The following is a 24,859-nucleotide window of genomic DNA, read 5'->3' on the forward strand; positions in this document are numbered from 1 at the left end:
TTGTAAAAAATGTCATAAAACAATTGTAGAAGTTCATTTAAGTTTAATAATTTGTAAAAGATATCAGTGTTAAAACAGATTCAGTCTGAAGGATTTAAAACACTTTAAAACTTATTTTTTTGTTAAAAACCATTGAAATATACAGATATGTCTGCCAAGATTTATGAATCTGTCATCTACCTGTAATGTCTATCAAGAGATAATGCATGTGATTGATTAGTGATGCCTGCCGAGGCCGGAAGGGGGAGCTCTCAGCCGCGATGCCTCATTCTGCATGACGCTGACAGAGGAAGCATCGTGTCTTGAGTCCATTTATTCATTTTACCCTTTTTCAGGGCACAACATTTTGGAGGCACCGCTGGGATGGATGTGGCGAGGTTAAGCTGTCCCAGATAGACGTCCCCGATCATCATCCAGCCCTACACATCTACAGCCGAGGTGGACAAAAGCGTGTGGTGGTACAACAGCTGCGTAGAGAGACTTGCATGCCATCTGAGGTCAACCGCTGGTGCCAGGAAAGCTGCATTGTTGATTCTACAAAGTAAAGGTTCTGCTTCACCCTGATACTGTCCCACGGCCAGAAAAATAAAATGGATACGTCAGAGTTAGAGCACTTGAAACTGGAAGTTGGTGGTGCGCTGTACACATTAACAAGAGATGATTTAATTTAAGTTTGTGATTTCCTACACATTGCTGGGTTAGAACTTGAAAAAGTATCAGGTAAAAGTCGTTCATCTCTTATTGTACATGTTACAAAGCACATAGAGAGAGAAGAGTTAAATGAGCTTGAGGATCAAGGTATGGCAGCGCTACTGACTTTAAAAGACAAAATAGTCGAGTTGCAACAGGCTGTTAAAAAAAGCGCACCTGAAAAAGAAACTTCAAAACCAACAGATTCAGTGCAGGAGCAGTTTGTTCAGCCTTCAGAAGAAGAGCGTTTGCAAAAAGAGATAGAGACACTGCAATTAGCATTAGCTTTATCACTTAAAGAGAAAGCAAACCTTAGCAGTAGGACACAAAAGTCAGTGGGTGAGGACAGTAACAGTGCTAAAGAAGATCATGTAGTTACGCAACAAACCGTCCAACCTCGTCTCTCATTGCAGTGGGGTAGGGAATTCAAAATATCAGGCCAGATAGGTGAGCCAGGTCAAAAGGACAAACTTACCTTTTCTAGTCTAGCACACCAAATTGAGCAAGGCATCAGTGAAGGATTTGCTGAAATAGAAATAGTTGATGCAGTTATAAGAGCAATAGCACCAGGTTTACAACTACGCAGCTACCTTGAGGGAAAGAGTAACCTTACATTACCTACCTTGAGGAGGATTCTCAGGTCCTACTACCAAGAAAAAGGAGCAACTAAACTGTACAAACAACTAACATCAGAAGTTCAAAGCAGTAAGGAAACACCACAAAACTTCCTTATCAGAGCCCTAGATTTGAGGCAGAAAATCCTGTTTGCATCCCAAGAAGCAGAATCTGGACTAAAATATGATCCTGTCCTCGTACAGAGCATGTTTCTCCATACTGTTCTGACAGGCCTGCAAAACGATATCATTAGGAGTGACCTCCAGCCGTACCTGCAACAAACAGCAACGAGTGATGAGCTGCTTCTCGAAAAACTGAACATTGCTTGTTCAAATGAAGCAGAGAGACAAAATAAAAAGAAATTAATAACTCAACAGCGACAGCCCACAGTGCACTCAATTCAATCTGAGCCCCCTGCAGAGAAAAGGGTTAAAAATCCAAGTTCAGAACTTACCAGCAAAATGCATCCTCAGCTATTAAAAGAACTGAAAGAAATGCGTTCTGATATGGCCCTACTGAAAAATATAGGCGCTGAGGTTGCTCAAATCAAAGAGTCAATTCGACAGCCGAGCACAGCACAGACAAACCAGGTGGTTTCACAGGAGTGTATTAACCCTCTTCAGTTCCAATATCCACCACAAGGTGTGTGGCCTCCCCCAGGACCTGGACGAAGAGGAGAAACAGCCCAATATCAACAGAGGTTTGCACCACAGCAACATTACCCTGTCCCAAATCGTGCACGCCTGAGAAAATGTGTTGGCTGCCAGCAAAACGGAAGTGATTACTGCACCCATTGCTACAGATGTGGCAGCGATGAACATTTCCTTGCAGGATGCAAGGTGAGCGCAAACAGACAAAACAAAGATGGTCCTTTAAATGGAGGATGGTTACCCCCACGGGACAAGGAGTAACCAGCAACAGTGTGAAGTCCCAACAGCATTGCTCCCAATGTGGTCTCTCTGCCGGAGACAAAAGACTAAGAAGGTGTGCATCATGTAAAACAGACATTTACTGTTCAAAAACCTGTCAAGTTGAACATACAACAACACAAAAAACAATGTCATCAGTACATTCAGCCACCAGTTAACCAGCGCTCTCAAGCAACAACAAATGCCACACAGACAAAGAAAGAAGGAAGTCATCCCCGTCTCGTTGATCTTGTAGGTAAACGGTGCATGATTGACTGTTACATACAAGGCTGTAAAACTAGAGCATTGTGGGATACCGGCTCCCAAGTCTTTATTGTGGATGAGAAGTGGAAAAGGAGACATTTGCCACGCGAAAGATTAAAGGATATCTCCGAGTTACTCAATGCACCTGATGATTTGAAAATAACAGCTGCAAATGGACAGAGCATGCCTTATAAAGGTTTCATTGAGGTCACTTTTGGATTAGTTGCTGAAGGAGCTGACCCCAAAGAACTTCTTGTCCCTATGCTAGTGATGAAAGGAGGAAGACTGCAACAGCCCATCCTAGGGTTTAATGTCATTGAGCAAATAGTGAAAGCCAGCACCACAGAGCAACTGGATGCTTCCAGAAGAGAGCAGCTGAACAAGATATTAAGAACTGCTTTCCCCTGCCTTGGAAGTGAAAATGTTACTGCCTTTATTGATCTTGTGGTTGTTGAACAGTCATGTGACTATGTTGTGAAAACGACAAAAGAAAAAGTTATTGTGCCCAAACACACCTCTGTTCAGATTGACTGTAAAGTTAAGACACGCCCTCTGAAAAAAGACACAACACTGCTATTTGAACCTGACATAAATCCTCAGTGGAGTGAAGACCTTGAGTTCTGTGAGACATTGGTTAAGCTAAAACGTGGTGCTTCACCCTACATTGTGCTTGATGTACAAAATCCCACTGATCACGATATCGAATTGTCAGGAAAAACTGTTGTTGGTACCCTACAGCATGTCCAGGCTGTGTATCCAGCAAATGTGTTAGAGAAACCAAACCATTGTCCCCAAGTGTCAGTGAATCAAATGAACGCGCAGACTGAGAAAGTTAAGGACATTCCATGGGATACACCGATTGACTTGAGTCATTTACATGAACATGAAAGAGTAGCTGTACAGAACATGCTTCGTGAAGAGTGCTCCTCTTTTTCAAAATCAGATGATGACATCGGATGTATTGAAAAGTTAAAGTTAAGCATCTCATTGAAAGACATGGATCCTGTAGCACGCACTTACCTGTCTGTGCCAAAGCCGTTGTATAAAAAGATGAAAGATTATCTGCATAATCTTATTGCACAAGGATGGGTGAAGAAATCTAACTCGCCTTATGCCTCACCTGTTGTCTGTGTAAGGAAGAAAGATGGGAGTCTACGTCTTTGCATAGACTACAGAGAACTGAACAAAAAGTCTCACCCAGACAGACAGCCCATCCCACGTGTGCAGGACATTCTCGACAGTCTCGGAGGTAACTCGTGGTTTTCATTGCTAGATCAAGGGAAAGCCTACCATCAAGGTTTTATTGATGAAAACAGCAGACCCTTGACTGCATTTGTGACTCCATGGGACCTCTACGAATGGATAAGAATTCCGTTTGGCCTAATGAACACACCCGCAGCGTTCCAGCGCTGCATGGAAGAGTGTCTGGAAGAGGTGCGAGACAACATCTGTGTCCCCTATCTTGATGACACGCTTGTGTACAGTCAGTCCTTTGATGAACATGTAAACCACGTCAGAAAAGTACTTAAGCTACTGAGAAAGTATGGCATCAAGCTTAAACCCAGCAAGTGCGAAGTATTTAAACATGAAGTTCGTTACCTGGGAAGAATTGTCTCTGCTGAAGGAAGCAAAATTGATCCAGCTGACACCATCGCTGTGAGAGCATTAAAAGAGAAAAGACCAAGCAATGTTGGAGAGCTTAGATCTGTCATGGGTTTATTAAGCTATTACAGACAATACATAAAAGACTTTTCCCGTATTGCAAGCCCACTTTACAACTTGTTGAAAGGAACAACAGGAGACACCAATGTGCCACACAGAAAACCAAACACGAGACAAGTTAAAGTTAAAAACAAAGGAGTGCCTTCAAACACACAGATTGTTTGGGAGGAAGAACATCAGCGCATATTGGAGCGGCTAATAGATTGTTTGGTCGAGCCACCAGTCCTTGGGTTCCCAGACTTCTCAAAAGCATTTGTTCTCCACACAGATGCTTCAAACCAAGGCCTCGGTGCAGTCCTTTACCAACAACAGGATAACAAACTCAGAGTGATAGCCTATGGTTCCCGAACATTGACTGCTGCTGAAAAAAATTATCATCTACACTCAGGAAAGTTAGAATTCCTTGCCTTGAAGTGGGCAGTTACAGAAAAATTTAGGGATTATCTGTACTATGCCCCCACTTTCACAGTGTTTACTGATAATAATCCCCTTACATATGTCTTATCCAGTGCAAAGCTCAACGCAACAGGATGCAGATGGGTCGCAGAGCTTGCAGACTTCCACTTTACTATTCGCTACCGCCCAGGTAAAGAGAATGTGGATGCTGACAGTCTGTCCAGAATGCCTGTAAACATTGATATGATGATGGAACAATGCACTGAAGAGCTGACATCAGATTGTGTAGCCGCGACAACCCAAGCCGTCGAGACTCAAGATTCAAGCTCAACATGGGTGTGTCCAGCAGTTAACTCTCTCCAGTGTACAGTACGTGAAGAGACACACAAACCATTCTCAGTTGATGAAATCAGAAGATCACCGCAAGAAGACAAAGACATTGGTCCTGTAATACAGTGCAAAATGAATGATAACAGACCATCTGGACATGAACTGAATGCTTTCAGAATGCAAAGTAAGTGTTTACTGCGAGGATGGGAGACACTCCATATTGATGAAAATGGCATTCTTCGCAGAAAAACAACTAACAAAACACAGCTTGTATTACCTGAAAAGTACAAAGCCACTGTACTAAAAGAGTTGCATGATGAAATGGGCCACCAAGGCATCGATCGAACAACATCACTGATCAGAGATAGGTTCTTCTGGCCTTATATGCAAAAAGAAATTGAACACTATGTTGCAAGAACATGTAGTTGTTTGAAACAAAAGACACCAAGCAAAGAAACTCGAGCACCGATGACCAGCATTGTAACCACACAGCCATTTGAACTAGTGTCGATAGATTTTCTCCACTTAGACAAATGTGCAGGAGGCTACGAGTATATATTAGTGATTGTTGATCACTTCACTCGTTTTGCACAGGTATATCCAACAACCTCCAAGTCTGCCAAAACAGTCGCTAACCGAATATTCAACGATTATGCTTTAAAGTTTGGGCTACCAACAAGAATACATCACGATCAAGGCGACGAATTTGAGAACCAGCTCTTCGCTCAGCTGAAAAAGAACTGTGGAGTACTGGGATCGCGCACTACACCTTATCGACCACAAGGAAATGGACAAGTAGAACGTTTTAATCGTACGTTGCTACAAATGCTAAAGACACTAACTGACAAACAGAAGACAAACTGGAAAGACTCTTTGAACAAGTTGATCTATGCATACAACTGCACTAAGTGCGAGGTCACAGGTTTTTCGCCTTTTTATCTTCTTTTCGGAAGATCCCCAAGGTTACCTATTGATCTACTGTTTGGTCTGACCACGGAAACAGGAAAAGCAGATCATCGGACATACATGGAGAAATGGAAAAGAGAAATGCTAGACACATATGTAATCGTCAGAGAAAATGCAAAGAAATCATCAGAGAGAAGTAAAAAACACTATGATGGAAAAGTGAGAAGTTCAGTACTGCACCCTGGTGATCGCGTTCTTGTGAGAAATCTGACACCTAGAGGAGGCACTGGAAAGCTCCGCAATCATTGGGAAGAACATATTCATGTTGTGGTACGTCAGGTTGGAGAAGATATCCCAGTCTATGAAGTTAAGCCTGAACAAGGAAGAGGAAGATCAAGAACCCTGCATCGCAATTTGTTGCTGCCATGTGATCACTTACCCTTGGAAATCTAGCCAAAGACAGCATCCAAGCTAAACAAAAAGATAACAAAGACGACCACAAACAACACAGAACCGGATGAGGACAATGATGAAGATGAATGTTTGTTCTACTACAGGCCAGTAACACAGTTTCAAATGCCAAGTGTAGATCAAACCATTGAGCATGCAGATACAGAAAACGACAGTGACCAAGAAACACCAGTGTTTTGTGATGATGGACAAGTGAATGAACAAGTTCCCATAACACACATGGATGAATCTGATACAGAGCAGGAAAATATGCTGTTGGAAAACGAGAATCAGTGCGACAATGGACAACCAGTTGAAGAAGCACAGGATGAGATTCAACCCCAGCATCCACATTCAGATAATGATGACAGAGAACTGAGACATGAGCTACCAAGACGAGAAAGAAGAGCTCCTAAAACCTTTACCTATGACAAACTAGGGACCCCAACATGCTATAGTACAGCTCTAGCAAATGAAACATATTACCAGTATCAACCTGTACTGTAGGAAAATTAGTTTGAGAGTTTGAGAAACTTTAATTCATAGATCTAGTGATGTCGGGACGACATCTATTTTTGCAGGGGAGTGTGTGATAGGTGTAATTTATTTGAAATAACTGATAAGTTATAAATAAATTCATGGAGAAATAAATATGATTTTAGTGACATAAAACAGCGAATTCTTGTAAAAAATGTCATAAAACAATTGTAGAAGTTAATTTAAGTTTAATAATTTGTAAAAGATATCAGTGTTAAAACAGATTCAGTCTGAAGGATTTAAACCACTTTAAAACTTATTTTTTTGTTAAAAACCATTGAAATATACAGATATGTCTGCCAAGATTTATGAATCTGTCATCTACCTGTAATGTCTATCAAGAGATAATGCATGTGATTGATTAGTGATGCCTGCCGAGGCCGGAAGGGGGAGCTCTTAGCCGCGATGCCTCATTCTGCATGACGCTGACAGAGGAAGCATTGTGTCTTGAGTCCATTTATTCATTTTACCCTTTTTCAGGGCACAACATGTGCAGGGTAGAGAACAGCTGCAGTTCATCGATCATATACAGATAAAATGCTTCATTGTCTTTATGTTGGCTTCATAATCATCTCAGACGTAGGTTAACGTTACCTCATTTTGAGCCTCTTTGTTGATGATCACCCCGTCTCCCCCTGGCAATGAAGTTATGAGCAGTGTTGGGAATGATGGGATTGACACTACTATTTGCAGTTACTAGTTTTGTACTTTTGTTACTTTTCAAATTCAATAAATCTGTTAGACTGTTACAATAACAACAATTTCAAAAGCACTTGTTTCTCCTCACTTTATACGTGAAATAGCCGACAACAACATGAGATTAAGGTTTATTGACATCCAGTCAGCAGGTGAGGTCAAGTTAACATCAGCACAGTAGTAGCATCCAGAAAGAATGTAGTGCACAGTAAACACACACACACAGGCTGATGATCATTCATGCATGAGCTTCTTGTTTTAGAAATAGCATCATTATTTCTCCATGCTTGAGTTTAACAACAAGAATATAGTGGTTTTATAATCTATGGGTGGAAAGAAAACTTAAGAGTAGTAGTTCTAATCTCACCAAGCACCAAGTTACAAGCTTCTACTAAAGTCGCTGTCAGAGAGCTCGGTGCTGCAAATAGGGGAGGAGCCCCTCCATCCAAAAGAGACCAGGCTTCATTTTCAATAACCGCTTGAACAGACTGAAAGACAGGTGTGTTGTTGATGACATGCTTCATATCAACTGTTGAGAACTAATTAGTCAAATATCTACATATTGAAAATGGCTACAATGTGATATGACATTTGACACTCACACTGCCACAGCTAGATTTACATGAGTATCAAACCAAAAAGAAGTAACACTAAGGTTACTTTCTCCTTCTTTATTTGAAAATTGTAATCCAGCTTCTATTGAGAACAATTGACTAAAATAATGGTTGTTCTTATGTTTAAATGACTGCGCTGTTGGAGCCGATTCATTATCCTTCCCTTCTGATTCAAAGCCAAGATGGCGACTATTGAGGGTGAAAAGTAACCGGCGTTCTGCACTCAACAACTTCACCTTTATTGTTAACCATCTATAATATTCTGCACTATAGGATAACACAACTAAACAAAATAGTAACTGTCCCACTGTTTCTGGATGATTGGACAAACGGACGTGGCAGTTTATTAGTTTCATATCATGTTGCTACTATATAAATCTAACAGAATGGAAAGAAGCTCAAGTACACATTTTTGTCATTTTAGAAATGTTATTGTCAGCCAGTCACAAATTGTACAGTAATGATGAATCAATGTGGCTTTTACGCACATACACACGCATGCACACACGCACACGCACACACACACACACACACACACACACACACACACACACACACACACACACACACACACACACACACACACACACACACACACACACACACACACACACACACACACACACACACACACACACACACACACACACACACACACACACACACACACACAGATTAAATCACCCAGCACTCAAAAAACAGGTTTTTCTTCTAGACAGTAGATCCTGTTTCACACAAACACATTCATAATCAATACTCGGACCATACTGTGTTATTGGTACCCTGTCTATAACTTGTTTCTTCTTTCACATGTGAATCATATGGATTTTGTTGAATATATTGAAAATGAACTGTTACAAAATGTCCGCTGCTTTTCTTGAACTCTGCAGGATTTATTGTAAAGGTTCCAGAGGTGAGAAGAGAGACAGCAGTATCTCCTGAATGTTGACTTATTGTTGATGCCAAACATTCACATGTGGAAGGACTAAAGCAAGGACAGTCAACAGCTGTAACCCCACCTACCCCCCTAAAGAAACAATTTCCTAAATTTACACCAATAGAGAAATGCAGTTCAAAGAAAACAAAGCCAGACACCAAGTTTGAACTGAGAAGAAAACGACAGAAGAAAACTAATCATTGCACACTGCCACACAGTTTCTTCAAACTATAGTCCCGTCTGGTTTTGCAGATGTGGTTTTTACAAGTCCTTATTGCAATCACCTGGAGAGGAAACACATGCAATGAGTTACCTGCATGTAATCCAACAACATGCTTTAACATACTTAGGACTTTGTCACTATTAGAGCTTTTTCAGGAGAAACAGCATTTTGTTTTTCCATAAAAATTTATAACATCAATAAAAAAACAACATCCAACTTCATGTAGAATATTGTATATTTATTTTTCCTTGTTGTTTCTATCACCAAATAAACTCTACGCTACATGTTTCTATGTGCATTCAATACAAAAGAGACAAACAGTCAACACAGAGTATTGAAAAGTAGCTTACTCTTTGCAGGGCGTGGTGTATTCAGTGACCGCCTCATCACCTGAAAAATAAAATAACACATCAGACACACCATAATATGAAACATCAGCTGTTTGTCCCTTTAAGGACTGCGCATTAACAAGAATCTGCTGGATTTCACATGTATCATATCATAGTGACATTTATATATTGTACAGAAGAAAATATTTAGTATTTGGATCAAACCAGAGATTTCTTATAAAAAGATAGACAACCTGACGGCTCCCCATAATGACAGGCTGCAGTACATAGTCATAAAGCCCGCCTCCTCCATGTTAACAGATGGGACATGAGTCAAGCATAAACTCATAATATAGGGTAAACCTGACTTCAAACTGGTTTTCCTTTTTAATATTCCTGGCTTGGAGCACAGTTATGTTTATGTTCGCTGCCATGTCTGTGAGCCCTGAAAGCATGCAACATCCGCTTGCTGACGCTTCCCAGTCTGCTCGCTCTCAACTGGCTACTGCGATTTTCCGTCGAAGGCAGCCCAAACTAGGATTTGAGATGGAGCTGGCTCCGACTTAAACGGGAGCAGTAAAATAATTGTATATACAACACACACTTAAGGATGATTTGGGCATATAGGCAGTTGTGACAACCCCAAATCAGACTTCACATGATGTCACCAGTGGCTTCAGGAGGTGGAGATGTATGGTCAAACCAAACACATTTGATCATACCCCCGGGTCATTAGCAGTATATTTACCTATAGCAAAATAAAGGAAACTTAACATAAGACACAAAGAAGAAAAGGTTATAAGAGGCTCTTACTTGTCTGGTAATAGTCAAAGACTTTGACCACAGCAGGCTTCAGGTCCTTGACAGGCTGATCTTGCTGCATGATAACACTGTACAGCCTGTCTTCCCCCTGCATCATCTGCAACATGAAACACACATTGTGTCATTCTATGTTCTTTCTTCATTTGAAGGCTCACAGGATTGGAAACTTGGAAGGAGTATGTGACACAATGGCAGATTGCTTTTATCATTCCTACCACGACATTACATTTTGATTTTGGATGATTTTGGCACCTCTCATCTCTTTGCTGATCTTGTCATGAAATGTAGGTAGTGTTATCATTAAACTCATCCAGTTTTCTTTTAACAGTCATATGTGTCACTTATTGTGACTATTTAAAGACAATGCCCACTTCACTTGATGCCCAACCTTATACTGTACATTGAAGTAGTCAATTCCATTTTTGTTCTTTTTCATAACCATTGAAAACCCTGTAACAGGTTCTTCTATAAAGTCAATCCAGTGACATTTGTTATCCTAAACTGAAATGCTCAAGTTATTTTTGGGGCTTTTTGGCTTTTTTTGATTTTTTTTTTTTAGATAGGACAGCTGAAGAGAGACAGGAAATGTTGGGAGGAGAGAGTGGGGGACGACATGCAGCAAAGGGAAGAGGTCGGATGCTGATTTATGCAGAAATCCTTCAAACTTAAAAGATTAAAGTAGATGAATTCTGTAATGCTCACTTCCTGTTCATTGTTCACTGGTGATGTAGACTTAGCAAACTGTTGTTCAATTAGTAATTAATTGTTTGAGCCTCTTAACACTGTTGGCAAGGGCTTGCTTATGGCAGATTAATGATAGCTCTCTCCAAATAATATACCAAGAAGAAGAGTCTAGACCTGATCTTTCTGTAGTGTACTGAGATTACTTTTGTTAGGGGCTTGGAGTTTTAGAAATGAAGATTGACTGGTTTACGATGTATGCTTAAAGATCACAGCTTGATCCAAAGCTTGCATTAACAAAGAGTTGCAAGTGTTTTCGCTCAACATGTTTATTTAGAGTGAACTATGAAGAGTTTCAATTAACAAACTAAATGCAAACTGTATGAAGAGTTTCTAAAAATCAGCTTCATTGTTGGACAATTTCCGCACGTCATTTAAAAGAGCTGTAACGCCCGTTGAGCACTATTTCACTATCATCAAACACACTGTCAGTGCTTCCTACCCCGTCCACGTAGATGATGACGTGTCCGGCCTCCACCTCCACACGCTTCACCAAGGGATCGTCCTTTAGCTGCAAAAGCACAATCTTCAATTAGTGAACTCAAACATTCAAGAGCTGAGCTTCATCAGTCTACTGTTATAGTGACAGAAGTGTTTTTATATCGTGCAGCTGTAGAAGAACTGACCAGCTGCATAGAGCTCTCCTCCTCAATGTATCCTGACAGCAGTTTGATGTTTATGATCACCATATTTGTTTCCTCTCTTGGGCCCTGGTACCTTCACACACAAACACACAAACCAAGTCAGACACCTTGAAATGATTTACTGTCACATGTGACTTTATTTCATCTAATGTGGTAAACGGATGCACAGTTTAAGAAAAGCAGATGGACAATATTTTCTTTTTTGCTTAATTCACAAAAATCTAGAAACCTTAAACACAACCTACTGACAGCATTACTGCTCAGGAGCAAAAAGATGCTTTTGTCTCCGCAGCACAGTCAGAGGAGCTTTTAACCCTTTGTGTGTTTTGTGAATTAGATGGAGTCTTTCAGACTCATTTTCAAAGTTTAGCTCGGTTTAGCCTTATCTTTTTTTCACTTGCAGCAACTTCTGCCTCCGTGTCATGTGACCTATGTTTGCATAGGTGTCATATTACAATCTTTCAAGCCAGTGAGAGTCTCCATTGAAGTTTAGTCATCATCAACCAATACTATGAACAATAAACTTATTTTTGATTTCACTCATAACCACACAAAAAGAGTACCTGACGAGTACGAAGAGGACGAGCTGAGGCTGCTCATGGTCACACTTGGCCAGCGGGTTGGCGGTGATGTTGAACGAGGAGGTGTCGGGGGGAGGGGGGATGTTATAAAACATCGAGATCTGAGGAGAGTCACGATAAATTTGGATTCAAACAACAACAAAAAAATGACAATGAAAATAATATGGTTAAGGAATGTCAGAGCAGCAATAGCTATTTATTTTTTCATCTGCATCAGTCCATATTTGTCTTTCTGCACATTCGTCAACAAACTGATACCAATACATTTATAACACTGGTTGATAATATCGGTTTTTGTGCTTGAAATTATTTTTAGCATTACTTTTAAATCAGCATTTACTTGTGTAAATCAGTGTACTTCTTGTGATGAAAGATACAACAGTACTTGGTCTTTTTCGATTCTCTGCGTTTTTGAAATTTTCTAAATCCAAAACAAAAAACGCCAACCAGAATTTACATTTTTAGACACTTCAAATCCATTATTACCCCTTTAATACAACATTCAAAGACATATTTCTTTACACTTTAATATCTTTATAAATATTGGCCCAATCCATTTTCATCCTGCACCTTCCTCAGCATCATCACAGTTTTACTCCTCTTCTCACCTGCTGCCTTCACACAGTCACTCTTTACTTTTCCACTCTGCCTGCCAGCCATGACCAATTCATCTGCCAACTCAACTCACCTGTCACACAGCTGCCTCTCATCTGCAATCAAGCCAGTAGAAAAGCCTCTGGTGTTCATGCAGACTCTGCCAGATTGTTCTTTTGCTTCAGGCAAGACTTTCCAGCACGGTGCCTGGGCTTCATCACCTGCTGCTGACTCTGCCTGCCTCAGACCTGTCCTCCACCTGTCCTCCACCTGTCCTCCACCTGTCTACCACCTGTCCTCCACCTGTCTACCACCTGTCTACCACCTGTCCTCCACCTGTCCTCCACCTGTCTACCACCTGTCTACCACCTGTCCTCCACCTGTCTACCACCTGTCTACCACCTGTCCTCCACCTGTCCTCCACCTGTCTACCACCTGTCTACCACCTGTCTACCACCTGTCCTCCACCTGTCCACCACCTGTCTACCACCTGTCCACCACCTGTCCACCACCTGTCCACCACCTGTCTACCACCTGTCTACCACCTGTCCCCTGTTAGATCGTTTGTTACTACAGAATGCTTTCCTGCTGCCTCGTTGACCATGTCCTCAGTCTGCTCCCCCACGTTACTGTTGCACTCTGTTGAACTTTTCTGTGAGAGTCTGTCTGTTTCCTCTGGATCTCATGCTCATCTGTATGTGGATCAGATCACAGCAGCCAGAGCTCCTGGACATTTACAGAGACTTTAACAGCTTTGAGCCTTTAGATTGAACTGTACTAACATATACCTGTGTGACTCACAGTCATTCATTTAAGCAAAGAGCATTGTCCAGTGCAAGTCAGGTGTTTTTGGGTGCCAACACGACCTGTTACAAGCATTCTGTAAAGCTGTTTCACATCACTTGTAGTATATATTTTACGTGATATTTTTTGTATATCAATAGTAGTATTTCTTAGTCTCAACATAATTGGCCATAGATACAGATCTGAATGTGTTCTCTTTCACCCCTGAGCTGCCTCAGTCATTCCTTCACTGTTACAGTTCTGTCACACATTTACTTTTCTGATCGTTTTTTTTGGCTCGTCCCGTTACTGATTTACCTGAACCAGCACGCAGCCTTCTCCCTTGGCCGTCACCGCGTACTTTCCGGGCACGTCACTCAGCTCTTCCTCCTGGTACAGCAGCCTGCTGCTCTCGTCCACTGTGAACTTTTTCAGCTGGCCTTTCGGGGAGCTCACTGTCACTGCGACGGTGCCCTCCTCGCTGTAGGTGGCAGCAGCATACTTAGCCAGAGCCTGGAGGGCCACCACAGTGTCCTGACGAGAGGAGAGGAGAGGAGAGGAGAGGAGAGAGGCGTCATCAGAAAAATCTTTTGGGTGGGGGGAGGGATAAAAAGGCTTCTCATAAGCCCTCTTCACAACATTTTTAACACATGCTCATGTGTGAGCATGAAAAGCTGAAGTTTCACCCTGACTTTACACAGACTTTTTCTTCCTCCCCCTGGTAGTATGTCTGTGTGAAGTCGGGGTCAGCCACCGTGTAAACACAGCAAGAAGTATTCAGAAAAATTAGACTGAGCAGGAGTTGTTGATGTTTATCTATAGAGACTAATGCAAACCACGTGTAGTAACAAAACTGCTTCATCATGTTGTGTTTTTTTTTTATACCAGTATGTTCTCTTCAGATATATAGTTGATACTGTGCATGTGTAAAACTACTTGTATGACTGATATGAAGGACAACATTTGGCATCGGCCTCTGTTGCTTTGTCTGCCATATTGGTGTTTTCTTACATCACTTCCTGCCTCCTGAGACCACGCTCCTCGTCTCCTCCAACACGTCTCCCGCTGTCATGTGCATGTGTGAAAAAGCGACTCAGGAAGAGCCTGCCTGACATTTTTTAGGAGAGTAGCACTAGCTATAGAGTAGGAGCGCCTCTGTGTGTCTGCTCTACCTGTGTGGAGGAGAAGCCGCCCTGCGGGTTCTGCTGCTTAATAATCCAGCGGACGATGCTGGAGGCGTAACCCAGATTGAAGTCCGGCAGGGTGGGACCAGAGAGCAGAGCCAGGAGAAAGTAGGAGGTCATCTCCACCTCCAGAGAGTCCAGATGCGTTCTTGGAGCCCCAACTCTGACCAAGTGACGCGTGCCTCCTGCCAGACAAAACAAACGAGGCTCATGAGGTTAGCAGCGGCGAACGCTGTGTGGTCCACTTATTACTTAATATATACAGACATGCAAAGCTAAAGAAAATAAATTATAAATACATTTTCCTGCTTTTAATCCAGCGTTCCTGTGTTAAATGTTAATTCATCTGTCAAAAATATTTACAAAAAAAAGTATGAGTATTTTTAATTTACAAAAAACTATTTTCTCTTCCTTTAAAAGATTTCAAATGTCTGATGACTCATGCTGCACTAAAGGATGTCTACACATTTTTCAACCAATTAAAAAGCTTTGTTAAAGCTAACGATCCAATCAAATTCCTCCCAACGTTAGGTCCCGCCTTCTGTCTTGTGATTGGTTCTATCCTATCTAACGTGTTTCATTTGGAGTTACGTCATGACGTTTTAATTTACATAAAACCAATCAGAAATGAAACATGGGATGAAAAGTCTTAAACTAACTCTTTGACCTTTCTCAGCGTACAGTAGGTATTACTGCTAAAGCTCCAATTAAAGTGTTTTTATTTTTGTATGTTTTCTGCGTGCTTTCTACTGTATGTTCCTGAAACACTTCAACAGAAAGAAAGACTGTTGTTTTTCTTTTTTTTTGGGTTCATGATGCTCACTGACAGCAACGTGTATTGTCTGGGCTGCGCAGGTGCTGTTGATGGTTTCACTGTCTCACCTGCTGCTTCTGACTTCAGGTTGAGCTCTGTGAGGAGTTTCATCCTCATGGCTTCGTCATTAGCCAGAGTGAAGGTGTAGGACAGCAGGGCGGTGGTGTACAGGTTGTTCACCGTGCCGTTCAGCGCACTCTTCAGACAGAGCAGACCGTTCAGCACAGCAGGGTCCTGAAACACCAAAGGAAATGGGACAATGTACAGAGAAATATGCAGACATCTATGTTTGCACAATTATTTAATCAGATTTTTAAGGGATTTCCAATGAGTTTGACAAAACAGGTGATTAGAGTCTCTGATGAAAATGGCAGTCTGAGGAGACATGATGTCAGACTCACCGTGACATCATCGTCCAGCTCCAGCATGGCAGCAACGATGTAAGCCGTCAGAGTCACATCGTCACTCACTCCGCCCTGATGCAAAATGAAATGCAAAATTCGGTTAAGTTCTAAAATATATATGAATTCTTTTGAGAGGGTCAAGTTGGGCTGACTGTACATTCTAGTTTCTGTTTTTTAAGTTTATTCAACATTTTATTAAATCCAACCGTTTTTTCTAACACTTAACGTATTCCAACATGTTCTTACATGAACAAACACTTGTCACATACATTTGTACATCTTGCAAGGTAGAAGTGTGGCAAAAAGTCACACAGAAACAGACAGCCAATTGAGAGGCTCGCCTCAGTTGTAACTGATGACCTAAGCGTTTTCAGCTCTAAAGCGAAAACACCCAGGGCCTGATCCACTAAAGGATTACACATCAGATAACCAGACAACGTGTCATTCTCCAGGCACAAACCGTTGCTGTTTGTGCGTATTTAAACGAGCCATTATTCAGTCATTTAGAGCCCCTCTTTATGCAAGGGAAACATTTCATTTTCAGACAATGATGCAAAACAGCCAGGAGCAGATAAAATAACAAAATGACCGACTGCTGAGAGATGGTTGTAAATGCACCACAGTACTTATAAGGGATGTAACAAAAACAAACTTTCCAGTGATCAGGACATCAATTCCACGTCTGTATGACCTACAAACTAATTGTTTGTAAATATTACGTTTACATTACTTTTATTAAAGGCAGGGTTGGTAGCATTCCCTCAGTTCTCCTACTACACCCACCCCCTCCCCTCTGTGCTCCCTCAAAATGCTCCAGAAGCGGAGCATCATCGGTGACGCGCAAGGGGTAGAGAACAAGCAGGGAGACAGGGAGACGTGTGATTGGTTCATCAGATTGGTATCTCGTGGCAGACATTGGTTGAAGTTTTTACAGGCTTACAACATGATACAGATGACAGATTTTCTTTGTTCGTTTTTCAGAGCACGAGTTATTGATCTCTGTCAGGACCTAAAGACTATTTCAACCAACATCTTAAAAAAAATGTATCTGGAGAAAATGACCAACCCTGCCTTTAAATATAATCTGGGGTTATAGCAGTCGAGGGCTCTCAGTGACTCAACCCGAGCACGTAAGCACACCACTTGTTGAGGCGGTCTGGGTGGGTGTACGCATCACAGAGATGACAGTGTTTTTTAATCTGGAACAGCTGCTCTTGCTGACTCAATCCAGGGAGGAGACTTTGTTATAAACGGTGAACATTGTATCACATCTGTGCTATATGCTTTGTGAACTGAACCTTGTGATAGAGGAGACAGCATGCGCATAGCATCATCAACCGCAATCTATTCTTAGTGAAATTCTGCCATCAATAAATATGCACTTACTTACAAATGGTCTACAAACTTTCAGATATGTGAACACATTTGCAAATATTTTTTTACACATTTTTGGATCAATCAATACATTTACTGATCAGTATTATTCATTTATGGATGTGTTTAAGATATTGTGAATATGATTGAGTTTACATATAGTTTATAACAAGGTCTTAAGCTGGGTTATTGTAAAAAAAAACAAAAAAAAACTTTCTGGTTACAGAAATCTGCAAAAAAAAAGAAGTTCCAACTCATTTGTGAATTTAAAAACAACTTGATGATGCGCACAGTATATAATATTTCTTAAAGTGGGGTGTGCCAAACTGTTTTTTAAAGTATCTTCTTCAAAGTATTTTCCTTTTCCGTGTTTCTTTGCAGAGCTCTAACTGACCTCAGCCGACGATGTGAAACCAGATCCACTCCATCTTAAATGTCCTCACTCAAACTGGAGTCGTTACCTTCATGCCGTTGTGGAAAAGTTTCCCGACAGAATTGAAGCAGCCGTCAGTACGCTGCAGTCCAGAGAGCCACTTCTTGGCATGGTTGATGTGCCCGCTGTCCACAAAGATGTACGAGCTTGCCCCGCCGAATGACTTCATGACAAAAGTGGTCAGCCTAGACAGACACACACACACACACACACACACACACACACACACACACACACACACACACACACACACACACACACACACACACACACATTAAGGCATTTATTATAAGACACGTCTAACCTTGTGTTTGTGTTGGTGACAATAAAACAAGCTTTTCAGACGTTTAAATTTAAGTTGTATTGTTTTGTAGATTACTTTTTTCTGTATGCTTTTCTTTACTTCTCTTTTTTACATGTTCCAAATAAAACACTTCAATCAATCAATCAATCAATCAATCAATCAATCAATCCTAAACATGCATCATGTTACTCTAATAGTACTGACTGAGTTACAGGCTTGTTAATAACACCAATGCAGACCCTTACCATTTCTAACAAATTGAATCCACCATATATATAGGCCCATACATCCTTAATGCTTTTGTTCCAGACTCTGGGTTTATTAATCGATTGAGACAATCCAATCCCATTCCCCGTCTGAATTTTAATTCAATAGAACACTTGAGAGTCCTCGTTCCTCCTCGACACAAACACACACCCACACACACACTCACCACCTGCCAAACTGCCCAGCACCCTTTTTCCAAACAGAGAATCCCCCGAGGCTCTGTCCTTTAAGCCCATTAAATGCAAATATTAATATTTTCTGGCAGGTTTCTTCACAAAGTAAATAATTAGGACGCTCGCTGGTGCCAAACACCTCCCACTGCGTCTGTGTTTCATACTGAGCGGATCAGATTCGAGCTGAAAATATTTTGAGTTGAACAATAAAAAGAGCTTTAGATAAAATGCTCTGAAATGTTTTCTGAACACTGATGCAACACAATCACACCATGAGTTATACAAGTGGGAACATCAACTGTATATTATCAATGTTATTTTGGTCCCATTATACAAAACTGTTCACGTCAAGTGTTAACGACAGGTGTGTAAATAAAGTTTACAGACAGTGGGTGGTTGTTGCTTCTTCATCCGTCTGAATTATTTTATACGTCAATATTTTAAAGTTTGTTGGCTTGTTTAATCCACAGCAATTTTATATGCCAAATATAATGAAATAAGTCACAATCAAACATAGATAATGTGCAAGAATTACCCATACGTCCTACAGTATTTGATATTTTTGATCATTTTTTTCAGGTGTTCAAACTCACAGAACTTGGACTTGAGCTTGTAAACACTTTTCTAGTCTTCTGACAACTCAAGGGCAGCCACTCAGCTCTTGTGTGTTTGAAGACAATGTTCTTATCTAAGAAACAAAGCCAGAAAGCAAAACTTTGGTGAATGTCGGAATTTCTGAAAATGGGTGTAAGTGGGAATGTCTTTCAAAGAATTATTGGTGAATGAGGCTCACTGATTTATTAAAATAAATACATAAAAAAGAGTGGAGGATATTCTGAAGATGAATCATTGAACCATTTTCTACATGTTCATAGAAAACAGCTGTGCATCATTATCTAATGTTTGTATTCACTTATCCCACTCATTATGTCTCTAATTAAAGAGTACTGACCAAGTGTTTCCAGACTTATCTCCCGTTCCAAAGGCGCTGTAGGAACCGTCAGGATGTTTGTATTGAAGCTGCCTCATATATCCTGCAACAAGATCAAGAACAAAACAAAGCACAGACTAACAGGTAACAGCTCTGCCTTTGAACAATTCAAGGAGTCCTGTTGATTCAGGTATCAATTAACTTATTTTGAAAAACAAGGCTAGAAGACAGGTTTAAAAACAAAAACAAAGATTAGAGTTGACATTAAACTGGTCATGAGCTTTGGGTAGTGACCAAAAGAATGAGATCGTGGATACAAGCAGCTGGAATGAGTTTCTTCTGGAGGGTGTTTGTGCTCATGTTAAAGGTCCCATATTATGCTTTTTCTGATTTTATATGCCCTTTAGTGTGTTTTCCAAGTATCCTGTGCATGTTTAGGCACATCTATGTGCAAAAATTCAAAGTCCACGGAAACGCGGTTTCTCCTACCTCCTCCTGTTAGCTGTAGCATTAGCTGCATGTAACGCTCGGTTCTAGCCCCCCTCGAAAAAAAATTGTCAGTGTGACGTCATTGTCAGTGTGAGATCACTGATCTAAGCCCATTGGCTCGTTGTGGCAAGCCCAGCAGCTCAAGCGTGCTGAGCAACTGACCAATAACAACAGAGTGTATCGGCAGACCAATCAGAGCAGACTTGGCCCATGTGGGGTCTAACAGTGTGGGCTCAACAGAGTGCAGCTGACAGACTAAGAGCGTAGAGGGAGCAAGGAGGAGCAGTACATGAAAACAGACACTTTTTTTGGACTTTAGCTATTGTGAACGTACAAAAGTAGGTACATAGATTAAATATACGAACCCCAAAGAGGGCAGAATATGGACTCTTTAAGAGATAGTGTGAGGGCTCAGATATCAGGAGGGAGCTCAGACTAGAGCTCCTGCTCCTTCGCATCCAAAGGAGTCAGTAGAGGTGGTTCAGGCTTTTAGTTAGGATGCCTCATGGTCGGCTCTCTTTGGAAGTTGGAAGGATTGTGTATGGGGAACACCCTGAAGTCTCCCCCGAGGAGATAGAAAACGTTGCTGGGGGAGGGGTGTCTGAGTCTACTTGCTTAGCCTGCTTCCATCACATCCCAACCCTGGATAAGATGAAAATGATGGAAGCTGATGGATGGATGGATGGATGGATGGATGGATGGATGGATGGATGGAAGGATGGGTGGACTGATGGATTGAAGAATGGATGGATGGATGGATGGATGGATGGGTGAACTGATGGATTGAAGAATGAATGGATGGATGGATGGATGGATGGGTGAACTGATGGATTGAAGAATGAATGGATGGATGGATGGATGGGTGGATGGATGGGTGGACTGATGGATTGAAGAATGGATGGATGGATGCATGGATGGGTGGATGAATGGATGGATGGAGGGTGGATGGATGTGTCGATGGATTGTTATCAAAACCAAAGGAAATTTGCAGACAGGAATGATCCCTAAAATACTCCAGATCAGCTGAGTCTTTGGTGCTGAAGAAGCTTTATTTATGAAACCTAAACATTTATTTTATCTCAAAAGGGGGATGGAAAATCTCACCTGACTTCATGTAATCATCTGTTTTATCCAGGATGTCCTTGGTCAGCTGATTTGTGCTCTTCAGGTAGTCGAGGATAAAAACATTGGGAGCGAACTTCAACATGTTCTGCTCCCCACAGCCATACGGCATCCTCAGGAGGTCCTGCACGTTCTTCAAGGCCGTGCCCATCAGGTCACCTGCAGGAGAAACAACAGACAGATTACAACAATACTCTCTACAAACATGTTTATTCTGAGCAGGTTAATTTTATTTTACTTTTGGTTAACCGGGAAAAAAATGTTTTGGCACCTGTTTTTTTTATTGAGATTTATTGAGAAGAGTGTTCTGGCAGAGACAGGCAGCAGCACAGAGTGTGGCACACCTTTGGTTACTGTGCGAATCAACTAGAAGTTACAGACATCTGCCTGCACACACACGCCTCTATTGGTAAGGTAGTTTCCCGTTTGTGCGGACAGTCCCCCAAAGATCAGTCTGTGTTTGAGTATTATATGGTCCATATATCAAATGCCTTGGACAGGTCTATAAAGAGGGCTGCTTATTATCTTACATTATATAAAGTCATTAAAAACTATAAGAGCTGCTGATGTTGTGCTGTAATTTTTTCTTCCTAAAAACCAGATTGAAAGTCAGATAAAACGTTATAAGTCCGTATTAGCTGGTCCATTTACCCAGAACAGAGACCGAAGCCCTGACTGACCCCTCGACATAGTCCTTTGGCAACTCAAGAGACATGTTCTCCTCCACAATCTCATCTGGAAACATGAACAGCAGAGATAAAGAAACATTAATGACACACAACAAAGAAACTAAGAGAAACATGAGATGCTAAGGTTGTATGTGAATGCTTACTTGCAGGACAGAGGAGGGCGCTATGACTGACCATCTGTGGGGTTCCTTCAGCCTGGTGAACAGACAGAGAGATTTAAAGAGGTGAAAAAATAACCTAATTACTTATCCAATGTTCTTTATTGTTTGCCTTAAATGATCTAATACCACACCACTGAGCCATACTGTTGCACTATTTGACTTTTTCACTCATTACACAACACGTTTCAATGTTTCCCCTACCATTATATTAAATGTAGAGATTGAAATACCCTTTTCTACCTTTCTAGAAAAATAACATATTCTTGTCGTTTTGACTTTCAATTTAAATTAAGCATCTCTAAAACCTGTGGCGGGAATTTGTTAACAAAATTCTAACCAATTTCCCCATCCCAAAAAAAGACAATGTATGAGTAATACATGTGTAAGCGGTTTTATAACAGTGTTTAGTCATTCTTTTTAATATAGTGTCTGATGGTCACTGACCTCCACCAGCAGGTCGCGGATCACTGTGTCCACTTGGCCCTTTTTTGGTACAGTGGTTGTTTTACTTCCACACAGTTTGCCCTTCTTCAGAGCTTCTGCGCTGACCTTCATATTCACCTGACCTGTGTGCACACATACATGCTGTTATTCTGAAAGCAGAGCGGTGTATTGATTACCTCTTCCTATGACACTTTGTGTACAGAGGCATCAGCATCCTGTCTGCTTTCACACTCGTTATCCTCCCTGTTCCCGTTCCTCCCCCTTGTTTCCTAACTCACTCTTCCTTATTAATCCCCATTTGTTGCCTTATTATCCCTCATCCTGCTCCATCTTCCAACCCCTCCTCTTCCTCCCTTCACAGCCCACAATCCTTCACTCAGAGGACAAGTACAGATCACCCCCCCGAGGGAGAGCTTTCTGAGTGTTTCGTCAGAGATGCTACCTGACTTGTTAGTACAAGTGATTGTCAGCATTCCTCTAAGGGGGAGTTAGATGAGTGCAATTTGACATTCATCAGAGCGGTGTCTCAATCCGTGCTGATGGAGGCTGATAGAAATCCTCTGCTTTCAGGGCCAGGCAGCAGAACAAACACAGCCCGCTGTCTTTGCTTCCAGCAGTGAAAACGTAACAGCTGTCAATGCCCTTAATACAGATTCATTAGCTGCTTTTGTCTCATTTTTGTCACTGAGAGTGTTTGTTTGTTATTGGGCAGAACAGACAACGACAGGATTTAATTATGATGATGTGAAGATTGCATTAGATCATTAGTGACAGAAATAGCAGGAGGAGCAGAGCTGTGACTGGTTAGCATCGTTTCAAAGAAATCTGCTGGAGAGAAACTGATCAAGACTTTGTGTTTTTGTAAACTTTTGCACTCTTCATGCACAAAATCCTGCACAAACTGTACACCTCATTATTTACACTGTAAAAAATATATAGAATATATATTTTAAACAATATTGTTCATTATATTACTATTTATAGCATTGTATGTTAATAGTGAAAGTGCAGTTATTCTTGTTGAAGAATTGTAGTTATAATTTTAGTTTTCCCTTATGGATAGTGGCCTGCACTGTGGTTTAGTGGTTAACACTGTGAGGGCACACTCTCTAGCGTATCACTGAGGTTGGTGAATGAATCACCTCAGTGCAGAGTCAGGTGTGTGTGTCTCTGATTGACCTTGATTAAAACCAGGTGTGGGGAGCTTATATCCTCTGGGTCTGCAGTGCTCTCTGCTGACTCTTTATCTTACCTTCACAGGTAGTGAGAGGTTCTCCTTGTGGTTCTCTTGCTGTCTGTGTGTTCATAAACACAAACAAACTTTCTGTGTATTTGTGTCTATTGCCGGTCTCTCAGTGAATAACTTGGGGAAGCTGGGTAGTTTTGTTGATATACCCCTGCCTTTTGTGTTGAGTGTTAAAGCCTCCCTGGCAGCTTTTGCTTTTATTCATTATTTTCTGGGTCTCCTGGACAATTTAGTTTTGAGTCAGCTGTTTGGCAGCAGTGGTTTAGTTAATCATTTTCGGTGCTTTATGTAGTTTAGAAGGTGTTTTCACATGCTTGCCTCTCGCAATTCAGTCATCCACTTAAAAACCACACACTGGGACACTAATATCACGCTTTTGCAGATGCAACGTGTAAGTACAAAGTAAAAAAGATGGCTGACCTTCATAACAGCGCAGTAACAGAATCTGATCAATTAGTAGCTTAATACTCATGTTTACCTGTTCGGTTAAGAAACTAAAATCCTTCCACGGATGACCAAAGAGTGTACAAATTATATCTCACAGTGCAACTGAAACCCTGTCACATCAGAAGTGATTCACAATAACTGGCTTATATGATTTGCAATAAAATGCAGGGAGCATGACTTTTAAATGGGCTGTCATTTTTCATTTTCTGTTAGGCATTATTTCCATCTTTTTTAATGTTATACACAGTTTTTTTTCTCTTGTTTTTTCTCGTAGCAATTGCAACAGTTGTCCTTTTTCCATTCTGCTGTTGTAAAGCGCTTTTAAGTTTCTTGTCTCAAAGATGCAAATGAAGGTAGTATCATATGAAATGGCATTGATTCAACATTATTATTTGGTGAGTTTTGTATCGATACCTAAGGCGGTTGGAGTAACGATCCATGAGAAGGTCAGGCTCTCTTCAGCACACAGACACACACTGTACTGGCAGCCAGCACAGTTCTGGTACGTGTACTGGTCTGAGTCAGCCAGTGTGATCTTCATCTGCACACAGAAACACATACAGATTACATCATTATACTCTTTAATCCATTTAAA

The 24,859-nt window shown here is 41.1% G+C and overlaps 1 protein-coding gene across 1 annotated transcript in view; it reads right to left on the reverse strand.

The window, feature by feature from the left end:
- Positions 1 to 8,659: 8,659 nt before the first annotated feature.
- Positions 8,660 to 24,859, reverse strand: part of LOC132980094 (alpha-2-macroglobulin-like protein 1) — a 32,848-nt gene continuing 16,648 nt past the window's right edge. Inside the window, exons 20-36 of the mRNA XM_061046020.1 lie at positions 24,679 to 24,805; positions 22,572 to 22,693; positions 22,110 to 22,161; positions 21,929 to 22,012; positions 21,260 to 21,436; positions 19,688 to 19,769; positions 18,020 to 18,176; positions 16,182 to 16,256; positions 15,849 to 16,014; positions 14,955 to 15,151; positions 14,101 to 14,316; positions 12,388 to 12,506; positions 11,807 to 11,897; positions 11,623 to 11,691; positions 10,431 to 10,536; positions 9,639 to 9,678; positions 8,660 to 9,349 (exon numbers count right to left, since the gene is read on the reverse strand). Of these exons, the coding sequence (XP_060902003.1) occupies positions 9,346 to 9,349; positions 9,639 to 9,678; positions 10,431 to 10,536; positions 11,623 to 11,691; positions 11,807 to 11,897; positions 12,388 to 12,506; positions 14,101 to 14,316; positions 14,955 to 15,151; positions 15,849 to 16,014; positions 16,182 to 16,256; positions 18,020 to 18,176; positions 19,688 to 19,769; positions 21,260 to 21,436; positions 21,929 to 22,012; positions 22,110 to 22,161; positions 22,572 to 22,693; positions 24,679 to 24,805 (1,884 nt within the window). The 3' untranslated portion in view covers positions 8,660 to 9,345. The remainder of the gene's footprint in view (positions 9,350 to 9,638; positions 9,679 to 10,430; positions 10,537 to 11,622; positions 11,692 to 11,806; positions 11,898 to 12,387; positions 12,507 to 14,100; positions 14,317 to 14,954; positions 15,152 to 15,848; positions 16,015 to 16,181; positions 16,257 to 18,019; positions 18,177 to 19,687; positions 19,770 to 21,259; positions 21,437 to 21,928; positions 22,013 to 22,109; positions 22,162 to 22,571; positions 22,694 to 24,678; positions 24,806 to 24,859) is intronic.

Source organism: Labrus mixtus, chromosome 9 (genome assembly GCF_963584025.1).
Source record: "Labrus mixtus chromosome 9, fLabMix1.1, whole genome shotgun sequence".
NCBI classification, from domain to species: Eukaryota; Metazoa; Chordata; class Actinopteri; order Labriformes; family Labridae; genus Labrus; species Labrus mixtus.